Source organism: Gadus morhua, chromosome 23, assembly GCF_902167405.1.
Source record: "Gadus morhua chromosome 23, gadMor3.0, whole genome shotgun sequence".
Lineage (NCBI taxonomy): Eukaryota > Metazoa > Chordata > Actinopteri > Gadiformes > Gadidae > Gadus > Gadus morhua.
In genome coordinates, this window is record NC_044070.1 from 7817097 (window position 1) to 7835953 (window position 18857).

At 46.2% G+C, this 18857-nt stretch overlaps 1 protein-coding gene across 1 annotated transcript in view; it reads left to right on the forward strand.

The window, feature by feature from the left end:
• gpr158a (G protein-coupled receptor 158a) overlaps positions 1-18857 on the forward strand; it is a 51049-nt gene that overhangs the window by 11274 nt on the left and 20918 nt on the right. Inside the window, exons 3-5 of the mRNA XM_030349423.1 lie at positions 12878-12980; positions 15659-15906; positions 17740-17808. Coding sequence (XP_030205283.1) covers positions 12878-12980; positions 15659-15906; positions 17740-17808 — 420 coding nt within the window. The remainder of the gene's footprint in view (positions 1-12877; positions 12981-15658; positions 15907-17739; positions 17809-18857) is intronic.

The following is an 18857-nucleotide window of genomic DNA, read 5'->3' on the forward strand; positions in this document are numbered from 1 at the left end:
ATGTAATTAATAAGCAAAAACTAGATCAAGTGATCTTGAGGGAGTTTTATTGACTCACTCAGTGTGGGCTGATTATGAAACTTTCGGAACAGCACAGATTTTTATGAATTTTAAACAGGCAGTTAATTAGTACAATTGTAAACCAACAGTTACTCCAAGTGTTGTTAAATTTAAATAAGTAGTGCCACAGATTTGGGAATTGTAAACAGGCTGTCACTTGCAAGTTGCACGCTGCAAGTGTAATTGAATGTAAAGTGGAACTAAAACCAAAAAATATTTCTGATATGAATGTTGACATTCTGTGGGCAAAACCTTTCAAACTAAATAGGAGCGCTTGCGTTAATGCGTCAATTTGTATTAATCGCTTTAAAATATGATTGCGTGAATGCATATTTAACGCGTTATTAACGCATTAACTTGCCCAGCCCTAGTTTCTCGACAAAGTACAATCTTGTTGTGTTGTTTGAGTAAGCGGCTTTTCGGAACACATTGGAGATCTTTGGAAAGTAATTCAAAGTGAAAATTAACAGGAGCTAGGCTACTGTAACTCTAGAAGTCAACGGAGGCTGCTAACAGAAATTCAATGCTAACCCAGAGAACACACCTTCTGGATGCACAATGATTAGTTTGGATTAAACAACTCGTCTGAATTTGGGTAAGACGGGCAACCGCCAATTAAAAGATATCTCGGCATATCCCTTTAAGGTTTTCTTTTAACGGTGAAGTTGAATTATCCCCATGGAGGATTTACTGTCAAGTCTCTCGTCCACTTTATTTGTAGAGCACTTAAGCCCCCATTACTGAGCGAAAGGGCTTCTCAGGCCCACATTAGGAGCTAATATACTGCTTCTACACTACACTTCTACTAAATAACCGCCAATCAGAACAGACATCTCTCTCTTGGAACATGTACAGTTGGTATGAACAATTTAAAGGTGCTGTAGGTAAAAGGAAGAGATGTAGTGTAGTTTGCTAGAAATACGACTTTGTCTGCCGTTAGTCAGCGAAATGCTCTGTGAGAAAGTCTATTTTAAGTTGAGTGCGCGCCTTCTTCTGATTGTGCAGAATTCTTCTGTTCTTTTCTGCTCCCTCCCGCTTTACAACTCTCAAATCTTACCTACGCTTTAACGTATTTAATGCCAGCCAAAGAAACATGGTGCGAGCCGTGTTAAGGAAACACAAAAACAAGTTAAACTGTCTAAACAATGAACTCAAACCGCCTCTACGGTCCGGGAAACAGACTCTGACATCTTTGTCTTCGAAAGTGAAAAACTGGAAGTGAATACATGTGTTATCGGTGGCCATCAGTGAACATTGCTACAATTTTGGTTGGCATGGCAACCTGAAAAGTTACGCTTGGAAATAAGATGTCACAAGAAGTGATCAACCGACCAATCAATCAACAGCCTAGTTTAGCTAATCTCTTTGTCACATACTGTGAGTAAAGTAAATCTCAACTCAATTGCAGTTGCATAGACCTGCTATTATCACACTGTATCATTGGGCACATTTTTAACCCAAGATGATCGCTATTGATCTCTGATCCTGGTGATCTGTCGTTAAATTAAGTGGAGTTGTTTGAGGTTGGGGAGGGGGTAGTTCACAGCACCGGACTAAAACAAAGACAGGAAGAGGCAACATTATGGTTGTATGTCGATACTGGTGACGTTGCGATCTGTTATACTGGTGACACTAGTGTCTACTGTTGCTGTGATACTGGTAATCTGGTCTTTGCCATGGCCCTAATACTGCTTACCCATTACCTTAGTCCTCCATTAACACTGATAGAATTTCGAAAATGTGCTTCATAATACATGTGATGTAATGGACGGCAGTGAGTCGTCCTGAATAATTAATCACTATGCACACACACCCGCACACATGAGACTCACCATGCTGTGAGAGCCAATACTGTACACAATCCTGTTGTGCTAGTGCTTGTATGTGTTTGTTTGTCTGTCTGAATTTTGGCGCTGTCTATCTATCTATCTATCTGTCTATCTATCTATCTATCTGTCTGTCTGTCTGTCTGTCTGTCTGTCTGTCTGTCTGTCTGTCTGTCTGTCTGTCTGTCTGTCTGTCTGTCTGTCTGTCTGTCTGTCTGTCTGTCTGTCTGTCTGTCTATCTATCCATCTATCCATCCATCCATCCATCCATCCATCCATCCATCCATCCATCCATCCATCCATCCATCCATCCATCCATCCATCCATCCATCCATCCATCCATCCATCCATCCATCCATCCATCCATCCATCCATCCATCCATCCATCCATCCATCTATAGACGTATCTATCTATCAGCCATATCCCTCTCTCTATTCATCTGTCTATCTCTATGTCCGTCTCTCTCTCTATGTCTCGGTCGGTTGGTTGGTTGGTCGGTCAGCTCTCTGTATGGTGTCCGTGTGTGTGTGTGTGTTTGTATGTGTGTGTGGGGGGGTGCGTAGCCGTTGAGCTATCAACATCTGAACTATTATTAGAACATTGCGGAATAATCTGGATCCACATCACCACGCTGGTGTGAAACCAAATTAACGGTGTCGGGAAGCCATTTATATGCAACCGGGGAATTGTTTTGGGTTCATTGCTCTCTGTTTTCATGTTAAAGTGGTTATTTTCCACCAAAATGTGGATAATGGCTTTTTAATGTGTTTCTGTGGTGCTCTGCGTTCCTGTACACAGGCTTCTTGTGGTAGTAGAGTGATGGTGTCTCAGCCATCGCTGTCAGATGGGCCGGTCGACTGGAAGAGAGCTATAACATCTCTGAGGAGCTGTTACTCAGTCTTTACTGATTAGTTATTCAGCAGACCAAATCGGCTTACAGTGAGTTTTAGATGCATATCATTAAGGAGTAGGTAAAGGTTAGGGCGGGGGCACCTTCCTCATGGAAAGCCATAATAGACTGGAAGATCTGCGGTTCAAAACCTCAAACCTTCAGACTTTCTTTTTAACCTTTATTTTACCAGGTAAAAAGTCTCATTGAGATTAAAACTCTTTTTCAAGAGAGACCTTCTCTTTCTTTCACACCTTCTTCATGCTGTGTTGAACACCATCGATAGAGAACACATTCTTTTTACATTAATCTTTACTTTGTCAAAATCCATTTGGATGGATTAGAGAGCGAGGGAAGGCGTGGTGTGGCAGGAAAGAGAAACACAGACAGAAAGAATACAATATTGAAAATATGCTATTATTATTAATGTTACAAATTCCTCCAAGAAGAACATTTATCTTGCAGTAATGACTGGAAATTCCGGCTGCAGGAAAATCAATCGGGCCACTTTGGCCGGGGCGTGCCTTCTCCTGTCAGGGAAAATAAACGACATGTCGCAATACTGCGATGGAGCTGGCTGCGGCCCAGTATGAAAACTTTAAAATAAGCTTTCCTCATTCCTCCTATATGAATAGGTAAGTGGCCAGGATTATACAGTGAATAAGACGAAGCCTATATACCACTTGGCTTGGCGGGCACGCTGCCATACATCGGGGCAGACACACCCATTATGGATATCACCTGAGGGTGGATTTTGAAAAAGGCTTGTAATGACGCCTGGTGGACAACCACCGGCCCTTTACACAGGTTTTAAAGCCAAGCAGGGGAAGGTTGGGCACCAATCTTGAATCAAGACACTATTCGCTCCAACAGCACCTCTAACCCTAACCCATCACTGCGTTGCTCCATTCCCTTTTTCCCCGTCAAAGTCTTTGGATCGGCTTGCGTGTTGGAGTTTGCCGTTCTCCAATGATGAATGTTTCAATCAATTAGCTTATCGCTCAGAACTAGTGGCGTAGATGTGTCATTATTATTAACAGAAGTAAATATTACACCTAATTTTTGTATTGTTTAAAGGGGACATATTATACCACCAGGTGTGAGTGTGATTAGCCTTACAAGCCGTTTCGAAAATCTGCCCCATATGACATCACTAGTGGGCATTTCCACCTAGATCTATACTGGATCTGGTATTGTAAAATTTCCCCCTTTAAGACCAAATAATGCCCAGTTGGAAAGTAACCAGTAGACAAAGTACATTTGAAACAACTGCTGCAATAATTGTTTGCCCGACTAAGTCATCGAAGGACACTTTACCTGTACACTAATGAACCAAGAGAAGGCATTGGCGAGATCATTTTGTCCTCGACACGTAATGTGGAGCAGGCTGTGTGAGGAAACAGTTGGAGCACTAATCTCTGTGTGTTCATTCGATGAGACTCTGAGCAGTTATTTTTGGCCTTCTTCATCGTGTTATTATGAAACATCTTGGAGGGGCTGTCTTTTCATTGACCACCATATCTTGACCTTGGCTGACGCCTCAATCACGCCGCGATAACGCCGCACTCTACCTTTGCGATGGTGAACTAATGGAGCAATCAGTGTTCAACATCTCCCCTCCCTCCACATCCTGCAAATACCCAACCCACTGCTGCAAATGTATAGTCTCCATCAGGACATCCTCCTATGTTGTCCACCATCACCTTGCACACCAAGGTTAAAAAAGCTATGGACTGACAGACGTACAGGCAGAAGGACATACGGATGGTCCGGCAAACTGACGAACAGACACCGTGGCAGACAGACAGGAGGACAGAGAGACCAGATAGAGCCGAGCCAATAGGTTTCAGCGATGTTTTCCGTAGAGAACATGACCCCATGCCTCCTCCCAGTGACTTCATCACGGTTAATTCAAACGCGCATGTATAGACGTTTTTAAACATTTATTTACATAAGAAACGGTTGAACGGTTGTTTTGGGAGGGTATCACGTCTTTCCTCGTCTATTTCTGTCCGCCTCGCAGCTCAAGTGTTCCCTCGATAATGAGAACGAAAACACAGAGAAAATGCTTACTCCTTCCTCTCCACCCCCCCCACCCCCCCCCCCCCGTCCTCCTCCTCTAGTCACCCCCACCCCCTGGTCGTTAGCTATAAATAGCCCTGCCTCGCACGCCCCGGGAGGCCTCCCCCCCCTCCCTCTACTCTGAACAAGGCATTGTACCTGGGAAAGACGGAGCAGGCCGACGGCACGCACGCACGCACGCACGCACGCACGCACGCACGCACGCACGCACGCACGCACGCACGCACGCACGCACGCACGCACGCACACACGCACGCACACACACACACACACACACACACACAAATCCACACACCACACACACCCACTCACACCCACCCACACACACACACACACACAAATCCACACACCACAAACACACCACACAAACGCATGACAGAAACCCCCACTCCGCTGCACGCGGCTGTGGGTTCCGGGGCCGGGGGAACCTGGGGGGACGGGGCTCCGTGTTCCGTGACTGATCTAATGGAACTGGGAATGGAGTTTTCTTTATTTGTATTTTATTACTCGTCAGGCGTAAAAGTCTGTATTTATAGAATGCTTAGTCAAAGGTAAAAAAACGTGGCCAAGCGATTCACGAGCGCCTAATGATTAGCAGCAGAGGAATAGGAATAGGCCTTTGGAGTAATTCAGCACCGGCGTCTATTGGAGCGTGAAACCCTATTAAAGTAGACGGAACAGAGAGGCAAAAGGGTTTTCCGCCACCAAAGAGTACCCCCTGAAGTAGATTATACTTCTGCACAATATATATACACACGATAGAAATCCAAAACTTCATATAACCATCTGTCACGTTCCCTAGAATGGGATGTGATTGAGGAGGAAGATGTAGGAATCAAACGCATCTTAGCTAGTTATGCTAGTATTTTTAGTAAGCCAGTTCCATTAGTTACTTCTGTTCATTCCAAAGGGAGATTGGAATGAACCATCAGATTCCCTGATGTTGTGCTTTTCTGTTACCTGGTTCTTACGTCCATTACATCAAATACATCAATGAACGTGGCATATATATATCATATACCACGTCAGTAAACAAAACAGCTAAACAGCTGTAGCGAACAATTTCAGTATCCTTATTAGCAATTTAAATATTCTTTGCATTGCTACATTCTAGAATATGTCCCCCTCAACTGTGTTAAAGCTAATTGCTGATGATCTACCATTGCTAATGATCTATCATTTATTTGACCCAAGCTGTGATTACGCACTGCAGTTGATGAGGATGATTAACACGGAATGAATTCCATAGCAATGGTTTGTGGACTTGTGTTTTAGGATGATATCAAGGGTTTACTTTTCGCTATTTAGTCCATCGGCAGACATTCTCAGATACAAGTCATTAAGGAGGAGTCAAGCAGCTTGCTCAAGGAGCCTACATGAGGGTTGACTTTAGCCATTGGGAATCGGACTTAGTGCCTTTCTGGATGAGATTTGAAAGTTACTGGGCTCCAAAAATTTGACAAATTTTACTAAGTAGTCTGCCACAAAAACTCACTATTTGTTGGCAAAGGGAACACACATAATCTACTGGTTTAAGCAAACTCACAAAATCGAATGGCCAACATTAACCCACACAATCTACTGGCTAACACTGACGCACAAACAATCCACTGGCTCTAACTGACTCTCACACACATGGACTCTGGACAGAGGCCCAGAGTCCAATAACCCCTCTCTGAATGCGTTGGCACGTTGAAACGATAATGAGGTGCCCGGTCTGAATCTTGCAGACTAAATAAAAATCTCGTTCTTAATTCCGACCTCGAGTCAAGTAATATTTGTCTATGCTCAGGTCAGACTGGATAGCATGCAAATATCAGGAACTAATCAAGACCCTGAGCCAATCGGGATAAACAAGGCGGACGTTTTACTAGAATCCCTTCAGAAACGGATCGTTGGGAAAATATATCTTCGACCTGCTAGTCAGGCACATACATGGGGTCGGAGAAGGAGCACACGTTGCTCCGTTGCAGGGAAAATAGCGCATGCTAGGAGGTGAGCCGAACATGATCCCGCCACTGCATGTTAATATGGGAAACGTGTTGTTCTCCACGCAGTGGAGGGATCTTCACCTCCTCTGACCTGACACCCACACAGGGTGTAGATTCACACATCATGTGGAAAACTCTCCAGCACGTGCAGGGCATAAAAAACGTCATTCACTGCGTGATGCAAGTCACATGCATGCGAGTCCTATAACAGGGGAAAGCAACACTTCATTGTTCCCATAATCTCCAGAAGAAGCCTTGCGGTGTCTGGCTTCTTGCGGTGCAAACATGAAGCCGGGTGCGTTTATCTATGCTAGCCGTAGCCTGATGGCGGTGTTTAACCCCCACCAACGCCCCCCTGGGCCAGGGGGTTTAGCTGGCTGGCGTGGAGAGAGAGGCTCTGCTTCTGGATGACGTCCAGAGCCAGGGGCCCTGTTCCTGGCCAGCAGCTCTGGGGCTAACAGGAGGTAGTTTACCTTGTTTGGATGGACCTGTGGGCTTGTCTGGCTGACAGCCTGGCTAACTGGCATGCTGTCTCTCTGTCTGTCTGTATGTCTAGCTTCCTGCCAAGCGGAGAGAAGGAACATGCTTTCCTGTTTCTTTATAACGTATGTGTGTGTGTGTGTTTGTGTGTTTGTGTGTGTGTGTGTTTGTGTGTGTGTGTGTGTGTGTGTGTGTGTGTGTGTGTGTGTGTGTGTGTGTGTGTGAGTGTGTGTGTGACTGTGTGCGCTAGGAAGTATGCACACAACATGAACACAAATACATAGATTACTGTTTGTTTCCTATCATGCTTGGGGGTCTGTTTGTACTCTTAGTGTGTTTTTCTTTGTGATTGTGTGTTCACATTGTGTTTGCTATGCGTGTGTGTTTATTTTGGTTTACAATCTGCGTATTCTTCCTGGAGGTCTTTAATGCGTTTATTTATTTAGTATCTCTGTGTGTTCTTATGTGTGTGTGTGCATGCGGTCTGTGAGTGGAGGGGGCGTTGTTACGTAAGTTACTCAAAAATGTTCCGGATGTGTGTGCGTGTGTTTGTGTGTGCGTGCGTGTATGTGCTCAGCAGACCGTGAGGAACTCTCCTGGTGCTGAACCAACTGACTGCTTCTCCTCCTGTCTCCCCTGAGCCGCACACACACACATCCCCTTCTCATGCACACACACACACGCACTAACACACGTGCATGGTGCACATGCATGCAAACACGCACATGCATGCAAAGGCACACAGACGGCATATTGTGACGCACGCTTGTATAAGCACTTACATTATGCGAATGCACACTCATATATAAACACACACACACACACACACACACACACACACACACACACACACACACACACACACACACACACACACATACCGTACACACACAGGCACGCACAAGCGTGCGCACACACGCACACACCCACACACACACACACACATATAGGGTAAATTAGTCTCCAGCCAGAGACTGCAGCCCCCACCTCCAACTTGGGGTCTCCAAGCGCTCCATAGGGTCACTCTGAACGCCCACCATGGGGCCAATCGCCACCTGATTAGGCCCAGGGTATGAGAGCTGGGCGGGGGGGGGGGGGGGTGTGCTGGAGTGGGGGTCCTCATTAGCGGACTAGCTGCTGCTAGCTTCCCGGTCAGCAAAGATGGCCACCCCTCCATATCATTTACCAGGAGCTGTGGAATCTGGGGTGTGTTTTATCATATCGGGGAGGGGGCGAGAGGAGAGTGGCTTTGATGTCACGTCAAACTGTGTGTGTGTATGTGTGTGGCAATGTTTGTGTGTGTGTCTGTGAATGTTTGTGTGTGTATGTGTGCGTGTGTGTGGTAATGTGACATGTGCACGTCTTCATTAGCATGTGCCCATGCCTCAACACGGGGTTATATTCTGTCATATCCCATGCATATATATATATATATATATATATATATATATATATATATATATATATACATGTATATAGGATATGATTTATTATATGATACATTATGTCATACCTACAGTAGGTGTAAAACAAAGAGTAAAGGGGGCGAGAGAGTTACAGAGGCAGAAGGAACTAGAGAGAGACTGACACAGTAGGTAGAAAAACGAGAGAGATGCAGCAGGCGTATAAAACATAGAGTTAAGGGGGCGGGAAAGCTATGTAGGCAGTGGATTACATGGAGAGAGAGTTTGACCCGTCTTAAGTTTTCTGACAGAAGGACCCTGCTGTAGGTCCACCGACCAATCAGAAGGCCATGGCTGCAGGTCACAGACATGTCACCATGGAGATAAGAAGGTCAGAGAACACATGACTGCCAGCTGCTACGACTGCAACGTCGTAGCAGGTAGTCGCAGTAGGGAATCAGGGATTAATAGTAGTATATACAGTATGTAAAAATATATACTGAGAATATCCTATCTCTCTCTTTCTCGCTCTCGCTCTCGCTCTCGCTCTCTCGCTCTCGCTCTCCCTCTCTCGCTCTCTCTCTCTCGTGCTCTTTCTTACCCTACAGTCGTAAGCTACCTGCACTTGTAGTAGTAGTATTTCTAGTGGTTTTAGTACTAGTACTATCTAATCCTGATAATTACAGTGTATCCAGGTAATAAGAACAAGGAACACATTATTATAGTTCAAGTGCATTTTATTATTCAAACTCTGAGTGTGATGATGCCCTCAAAGATCAATCCACAGCATTAGATAACAGTAATAGTATATAATACTACTAATAATAGTCGTAATAGATCCTTTGTAGCACACACCCAAATCCCCCCCCCCCCCCCCCAATACACAGACGCACACACACACACACACACACACATGTTTGTAACCTCAAAGGGCCCCTCACACAAAGCTGTACCGCCCGGCCCCAAGGGGCCCTATTTGAAATGAGATTGTGGGTGTGTTTGTGTGGGTGTATGTGTGTGGGTTTGTTTGTGTGTATGTGTGTGGGTTTGTTTGTGTGTGTGTGTGTGTGTGTGTGTGTGTGTGTGTGTGTGTGTGTGTGTGTGTCTGTGTGTGTGTGTGTGTGTGTGTGTGTGTGTGTGAGTGTGTGTGTGTGTGTGTGTGTGTGTGCGTGTGTGCGTGCGTGTGAATGTGTCCCTCTGTCTCCGGGCGGCAGCGTTGCCACGGTGATCAGGTGTGACTGATGGCAGGTAGCAGGGAGACGGTGTGCGCTGCTCAACACACTCCCCGGTCACCACAGAGATAAATCACCGCCTCTGCCGCTGGCACCACACAGCCGGGCTATTCCTGGCCCAGAGACACACACACGCAAGCACGCACGCACACACGCACACACACGCACACACACACACACACACACACACACACACACACACACACACACACACACACACACACACACACACACACACACACACACACACACACACACACACACACACACTTACTTGTATTAACATTTATACATGTCTGTATTTGATATGTGTGCATGCATTGTTTTGTGGAAAGGCATGGAGTAGCCCTAAGATAATACCTCATCTGTCAGTGTGTGGTGCACACTCTCGTCCATGCACATCCTGACGCGTATTAAGTATTATGCAGGTCCACAATCCATCAATAAAAAGCATGCACGCACTTTTACGTGTTAGCAAATGCCACAGAGACAGACAGACAGACAAACGGACAGACAGAGAGACAGTCGGATCCAGAGGACACCCGTCTCAGTCCGTTCCGTCCAGCAGGTGAGGCTAAATTGAGCTGAATGTGCTACCTGTTAAAGAGATGAGCTACTGGTTAGCCTTGCTGCAAAGCATTATGCCTGGTTCTTGTGTGAGTGTGTTTGCCTAATGTCCTTGTTCAAGTGTGTTTAGAGGTACATCATAAAACTCACAGGGGTCTTGTCTCCTGTGCGTTTTGATATAAAACCTGTGCAACTATATCAAAGCTTCAAAACTATTTCACCAGCCGTAGTGGAATCACATGACATCGTCACCTGCTGGCAACAACTTGAGCCAATCAGAATGAAGAGATTATAATAACACAATGTGTAGGTCCCACCAAGAAGGATGTCACTGAGTTCTTGTCTGGGACGTCCTTGAGCAAGGCGGCTAATGATATGCCCCCCCTACCACGTGGGACTGATAACATAGGCAACGCGCTCCACTGACTTTGTACTAGACACAATGACGTGTGATGCAAGCATCAATAGGACAGCTTGTGTTCGTGCATCGACTTGACAGGGGTTGAACTGTGGTTAACTTCATGCCAATTGTGTGTTGTGTGACAAACATTTGGGTTGGACAAACTTTCAGTGGGCACTGGTGGACTTGCATTTCATGCATTTCATGTCCAGGTTTTGGCTTTATGTTGAAAACTCCCACAAAGCAGCTTGACGGTAAGGGAGAGACAATGGCCGCCAGCGGGGTCAAACCGCAACCCCTAACAGCTGTGCACTAGCCTGGGGACACTTGCATGGTTGACACCACATTCAGTGGATCAACATCCTCTCCATTGCCTCGTCCATCAGACTGTCCTCTCTCTGGCACCCAACACTCGGAGGAGGAGCACGTGTCTTTCATATACTTTCCCTCCCCCCCGTTGGTCTGCTGCTCAGATGTCTTCACACCTCCAGTCCTCCACCCAGGTGCGGGAGACAGTGGACCCAGGAATAGCTGCCCCTGTGCAGGCATGCAGAGCCAGGCGTGCAATGCGGGGCTCCAGGACTGGAGCTGGATTTAGATGTAGCTGCTTAGCAACCCGACGGAGCCCTCTGACCACTGGGACCCGATCACAGATGCTGGACGCTGGGTGTTAACCGATGTGGCGTCTACACTGTAGGCCAAGCAGGCACAGCTTCGGTCAGAGGATCACTTTGTGTTGAATGCTTTGTGTCAGCGGAATTAGCAACTTAAAGAAATAACAAAGAAAGGAAGGCAGGATGGAAGGAAGGAAGGAAGGAAGGAAGGAAGGAAGGAAGAGATAGAAAAAATTAAGAAGGTAATACACAGGGAATGCAATAGTGTTATATCAGTTTCCTAAATGTGTTCTTCACACAGAACAGCAGAGGAAAGCCCAGAAGTCAGAGAATTAACAGTTCCTTTTTTTAAAGCACCAAATACGCTTGGTTCTTCATCTAGATGTTAATTACCTCTGCTAATTGGGGCGAACGGCAGCTGAAACCGGGCCAGGTTGGACTCTTAGTGACTCCGCTCTGCTATCTCAGTCCTCACCTGACGATAGAGCCCCTCTAATTTAATATCGACTGCATGCAGGTACAGAAAACCGAAAACTCAAATTCAATAATTTAACCTCATAACCTTCAGACGGCTAATTTAATGTCATCACTTACTTTTAATCAATTTCAGCAATTTTGGCTGTTCATTTATTAAACATTGTTTTTTACCACCTTTTAATTGGTTATTAATTTAGTGTTACCTTCCTTTGTGCTGGATATGATAATCCTTGCTGAGGTCCTATCAATCTTAATTAGATCACATTGCCTTCTCCAAATTAGAATATCCTCTCTGAATTTCCTCTCTGAATGTTGAGTAGAGATCTTCGCGTATGTGTTGCAGGTGCATGCATTTGTATGCTTCTGGTCGGGTTAGGGTTATTGTATGAATTTTGAAATGTGAAAATGTGATTGCGCGAGCAATTGGCCTTCTGCATGTTAGCATGTCTTGTTCTCTCAATGCCTTACCAGTAGAGATGGGAATTGACAGGGACCTCAGGACACAATATTACAACCCTTAAAACAAATCAATTCGTGTGATTATATCTTTTACCTGATGTGTATAATCTGGGGGTAGATGTTCTATAGGTCCACAATTGTTTTATATCTGAAAATGGCTTATTTGATGCAAATCAACCATAGGGGAATCCACGATGGCATCTCTTTAGGAAGGTACCATTACTATGTCCCCACTTAGATTACATTGACATTTCTGGGTTAATTTGTTTTCATAAAAATAATAATTTTCCCCAATCCTTTACTCGTATTTGGGAGGCAAAGAATCCCGATACTCACTTGAATCGATGTTTCTCCCCCACCCCTACTAACCAAAGTGTGCTTTCCGTCTGCTTTCAGTGCCTGCCCATCGGTGGTCATGGGTTCGTCCTGGACAAATACACCTGCCTCTGCCGGAGAGGCTTCTACCATCCCAACCGTGTGGCTGTCAATGGGTTCACAAGTAAGTTGATGCGCCCTCTTATATTTGGTTCTTGCAACTGAAACCGAAAGTGAAACTGAAATTGAAACTGAAATTGAAAAGAGGAATGGCAGTTATTTGTGTATGGCATAGAGAATATAGTTTTCGTTTATTATCTTTTTATTTCCTTTAACCCTCAAACAACCAACCATGCATTAGAACAAGACCAACAAACAGAATATGGAAACAAATAGCTGAACAGATGTGAGCTCTCATAATATATGTACACATTGTCTAAATTTGCATCGTCCCATCATCGAAATGTTTGTATCCGTAAAAGGAAGGCACTCGTAGTGAACCAAGGTAAGGCATGTTATAGAGTGTAGCCAACAGTATGTCCTATCACAAGGCCCCCAAAACCAACCACCACATCCTGCACTCTTCTGGGCAGAGGGAAGAGAGTCAGCCCCACTCTCCCTCCGCTGCAGAGCACCTCTCTCGCTACATAAGTTAGCTCAGCTCTGCGTGGCCGTCAGTCAGCCGGAAGAGCAAACAGCCAATGAGACGGAGCTATAGTGTAAGTATGAGTCATTGCGACTGAGTCACTGAGTGTTTGGGGAATATGGACGTTATTTGTTTGTTTCTTTCAAAGGCCAAATCCCTCTAAATCTCAGAGACAAAGGGTGTTTTCCCCATAAAGCGTCTTTTTTAAACCCAGCCTCCTTTATCTCTGCTGCCATGCGGGCCATCCTCGCGGCTTCACTTCCCTCCTCTGGGCTCCTCAGCCAATAGAAACCTTTCCCTTTCTCTCGTAACCATTTTCCCTTTGCTCCATTTATCTTCTAAGAAGAGGAGCCTGGTGTTGTGAGAGGGCACAGGGGTTGCTTATTGAAGTACCACCGACTTTAATTCTCACACTTTCTCACATGACCTCCTGGGATCTTCTGAACCTCTGAGTCTAACACATTTAAACCACCCGTCAATCACTTCCGTCAGCCCCCCCCCCCCACCGCAGCGCCAGCAGTCCCTTCGCCACCACCCACCTCCACCACCACCACCATCACCACCACCACTATCCTCCCACCACTACAAACTCTAACACCTCACCATTACCCCCACAATCATGACCACCCCCACCCCACCCAACCTAGCATCACACCACCACCTTACCACCAACCCCAACTCCATTGCCACCAGCTCAACACCACCCCCACTATCATCATCACAGCACCATCATCTCCCCCTCTTCACCACCACCACCATAGACCCACTTCACCACCACCACCATAGAGCCACTTCACCACCACCACCATAGAGCCACTTCACCACCACCACCATAGAGCCACTTCACCACCACCACCATAGACCCACTTCACCACCACCACCATAGAGCCACTTCACCACCACCACCATAGACCCACTTCACCACCACCATAGACCCACTTCACCACCACCACCATAGAGCCACTTCACCACCACCACCATAGAACCACTTCACCACCACCACCATAGACCCACTTCACCACCACCACCATAGACCCACTTCACCACCACCACCATAGAGCCACTTCACCACCACCACCATAGACCCACTTCACCACCACCACCATAGACCCACTTCACCACCACCACCATAGACCCACTTCACCACCACCACCATAGAGCCACTTCACCACCACCACCATAGACCCACTTCACCACCACCATAGACCCACTTCACCACCACCACCATAGACCCACTTCACCACCACCACCATAGACCCACTTCACCACCACCACCATAGACCCACTTCACCACCACCACCATAGAGCCTCTTCAACACCACCACCATAGACCCACTTCACCCTAACCATCTCCTCACAACCTCTACCACCACCACCACCACCACCACCACCACCACCACCACCACCACCACCACCACCACCACCACCACCACCACCACCACCACCACCACAACCACCACCACCACCATATTTTGTATCAATCAAGAAAGGTTAGAACATGCAAATAGCGCTATCCTAGCATGTCCTTGGTTTAACAATATATTGCAGCGCAGTATGTTTCTGTGTGCTTTAGCTTCCTGGGCTAAGCTATATCCACTGCTCATCCATATGAGGCTGATCCTCCGACTTCATGCCGGCCATGACCAGGGGGTCGGATGTTGACTACTCATGTTCACACATTAAGATCTGTCTCTTAATAGCTGACAGGACACTGGTCGCGCCGAGGGAAGGACGCAAGTAACCTTCTTCTTCGGAAAAATGTATTTCATCATATTAACAATATTAGTAGGTGTCTTCTGTGGAAGTCTTAGGCCTATTATAAGCCCGTCCAATCATTGCGTCTGAAACGAATGGATGGCATGCTTGTCTCTCTAACTACCTACCTGTGCACAGTAATTGTGCACAACCAAAGTCTTCCACAAGGTAAGGCTAGGCAGGCCTTTTGCTAGAGCAAGCGAGCTAGTCCCGCGTGTTGGGGGATCGGATCAGTCAGGGGTGGGATTTGTTCATTTGGATACTTTCAAAATCGATAAATTCTGGCTTGTTTCTCCAAGGTCACCCGACCTTTATGGCCAAATATAGTCAAATGGAGCTACGAGAAAAGATCTACGGAGGCTGAAAAACTGGCCAATGTCAAATAAAGGTTGAATGAAGGTCAGATAAACTCAAAGTTGACCCATCGAGCCGACGTCGATCTTCTTCCTGTGTTTCCACAGGGGAGGCTGAGGCTGGGAGACCGTCCCAGAGGGAGGACAGCAGCCCCGGGGGGGACGAGGCCGGACCCTCGTCGTCCTCCAGCGCCTGCATGCCCTGCGCAGAGGGCTGCGCGTACTGCCGGGACGACGCCCCCTGCCTGGCGCGCGACGACGGCCCGTTGCGCCTGGCCGTGCTGGCCTTCCAGTGCATGTGCATGCTGCTGCTCTTTGCCAGCATGGTGCTGGTCTACCGCTACCGCAGGAACAAGGTACAGCCTCCTACTTTTTTACTCTTTGGTAACTAGGGTAGTGCGTCACCGTGGAAACGGTTTGATGACGTTTAGAACCTTGCAGTTTTTAACCAATTAGACTAGTATTGGACTATTTAGTCGCTTAGCTTATGCTGTTATCCAATCGTACTATTTGACCAACTAAACAGTCACTTACCAGACCCTTTATTTATGATCGGTTGAATGCAGCAAGCTCATTTTGTGTATCATACTTATATTACTATGTGTTTTTTCTTCTTCTTTATTAACAGAATCCAACAATTATGCCATGTAGTCATTAGGCCCGTTTATCCAAAGAGACCTCCAAATCACACAAATTCGTCCACTATCGTACTATGAAATCATTTAGAAGATACTTTTTCCAAAGTGAATTTACAGTAAACTACTAGTGACTATCTGCTGTGAGTCAAACAACCGACCCCAACAATATCCTGCCACTAACTGGAGTGCAGGAGAGTAGCTCTGAAAAATCTGAAACAAGGTTTATTTTGGTTCAAATAAGAGTCAAGTGCTACTCCAAAGATAGTGCTTATACACGATAGAATTACAACTATTGACGCACAATGTTTTGTTTATCTTATCCTTGCGGCTATAGTTTCAAAGTACAGTTTGCGGCCCAATTTCATTGTATGCTTGTATTTATCGCTGAGTGTGGGGTATTTAAATATGAGTCATATTCTGACTCATAATTCATGCTCTCCCTTATGGCCATGATGTTCTGGCCATCGACGCACTCTGAATGAATTAAACAGTGATGATGTACGTGGGCAGTTTCAATGAAAGCTTTGGAATAATTTGAAATGGCTGAGAAAGTGCAGTTCTGCCTGGAACAAGAACTAAATATGTATTGGTACCAAGCCTGAATTGAATAAACCTTTATTTGTATTTCTTCGTAAAGAAACCTTAACCTGCAACAGTTAAAATATTTACATAAAATATTCTGTCATGTATAGTCATTACAGAAATTCAATAGATGATTTCTGAGTCACAACACTATTCTATATAGTGTACAGTTGAGTGAGAAGATCTCCATTTTCTCCTGCGCCAAAATGTGGTGTTCCCCCTCCTGCCAACAAAACAGATCAACATTCTCCCTGTGAGGCTGGGAGCCGGGCTCTCTCTCTCTCCCCCAGCTCCCTCCTTTATTCATCTCCTAAACCTACCTTCTAATGGACGGCTCCGCGGCCCCTCTCTCTCTGAAAGCCCCTGCAGCGCTGCGTGAAACAGAGCGCAGACACGTAGTTAAATGTGTTCAGAAGGGGTGCGCAGAATGCCTTTGAAAGGGTGAGCGCCCAGATAAAACGTCCCCCGGGCTAAATATTTCACTTCTGTTTCACTGGCTCTCCGCCGTTGTACTTTCCTTGCTGTATTGCAGTGTGTGTCTGTTGGCTAAACACTTTACCCCGCCCCTAGCAACTATTAGGGACTAGCTCCTATTTTAGTGTTACGTTTTGGATTTATGGTTCGGCTGGAGGTCAGTCATGTGTACAGTACAGCTTCTTTTGTCTCATCTACCTCCATGAGCAATTATAATGTCGTAGCTTATATTTTAAGCCGTTTGTTTCAGTGTGAAATGTATGTATTCAGTTTTTTATGCTGGAAATGTGCTCTAAATGTCTCGTAGCGTCATCTCCACTGTCTTTTAAGTTTGATTCCAGGCTGATTGATGTTGTCTTGTGCCGTCCTTCTTCATACTTCACTCTATTGTATGCGCTCCTTGTAATCAGACTGTGTGTGTTGAGACTTGAGGCATGATTTTGCTGAACAGCCAATGAATGGCCCCGTTCTGATTGCTCCCCTTCTATTGGACAGGGCATCCGGGCGTCTGGGCTGATTCTGCTGGAGGCCATCCTGTGTGGAGCGCTGCTGCTGTACTTTCCTGTAAGTACGTTGTGTGTGTGTGTGTGTGTGTGTGTGTGTGTGTGTGTGTGTGTGTGTGTGTGTGTGTGTGTGTGTGTGTGTGTGTGTGTGTGTGTGTGTGTGTGTGTGTGCTACCAGCCATGCCTCTGCTCAGAAGGTGCACACATGGGAGAGTGCTTTCATGTGTGCAGTAATACTCAAATGTTTGCTGATAATCTTCTCTATATTCTTCTTCCTAATCATATCCTTAATGTGTCCCCTCGCTGGGGGGAGGGCAGCCGGCACGACCTTCAGATGACATTGGGCCGGTCTCCTTATCCATCCAACATCCATCCATCACCATCAACTCTCCATCCCTCCTCAACCCTCCATCCATCTGTCCATCACCATCAACTCTCCATCCCTCCTCAACCCTCCATCCATCTGTCCATCCATCCATCCATCATTCCTCCATCCATCATCCATCAACTCTCCATCAATCTATCCCTCCATCCTCCATCCTTCATCCATCCATCCATCCCTCCTTCCATCAACTCTCCAGCATCCATCCATCCCTCCTTCCCTCCATCCATCCATCCATCCATCCATCCATCCATCCATCCATCCATCCATCCATTCATCCCTCCTTCCCTCCATCCATCCATCCATCCATCCATCCATCCATCCATCCATCCATCCATCCATCCATCCATCCATCCATCCATCCATCCATCCATCCATCCATCCATCCATCCCTCCTTCCCTCTATCCCTCCATCCCTCCCTCCTAAAGTGCATTATGGACCTGGTGGGCGAACAACACTTTGTTTTGTCAGGCTTGTCAGACACAGACTCAGCAGACAAACAGGTTCACACCCCAACCCAAACGTCTCTCACCCGCCTGGAGCTGTCGAGGTGTTGCTTTTTTTAGACCGGGGGCATCGGCTCAGATGGGGAATCTCAAAGACGTTGGGGGGGGATGATTGCTGGTTTGAATCCTCTGGTCCTCTTGGAATTGAAGTGTCGAGATGACAGCGCTGTTGACGTCTGAACAACAGGCATCCATTGTCCAACCACATCCCTGCTACGTCA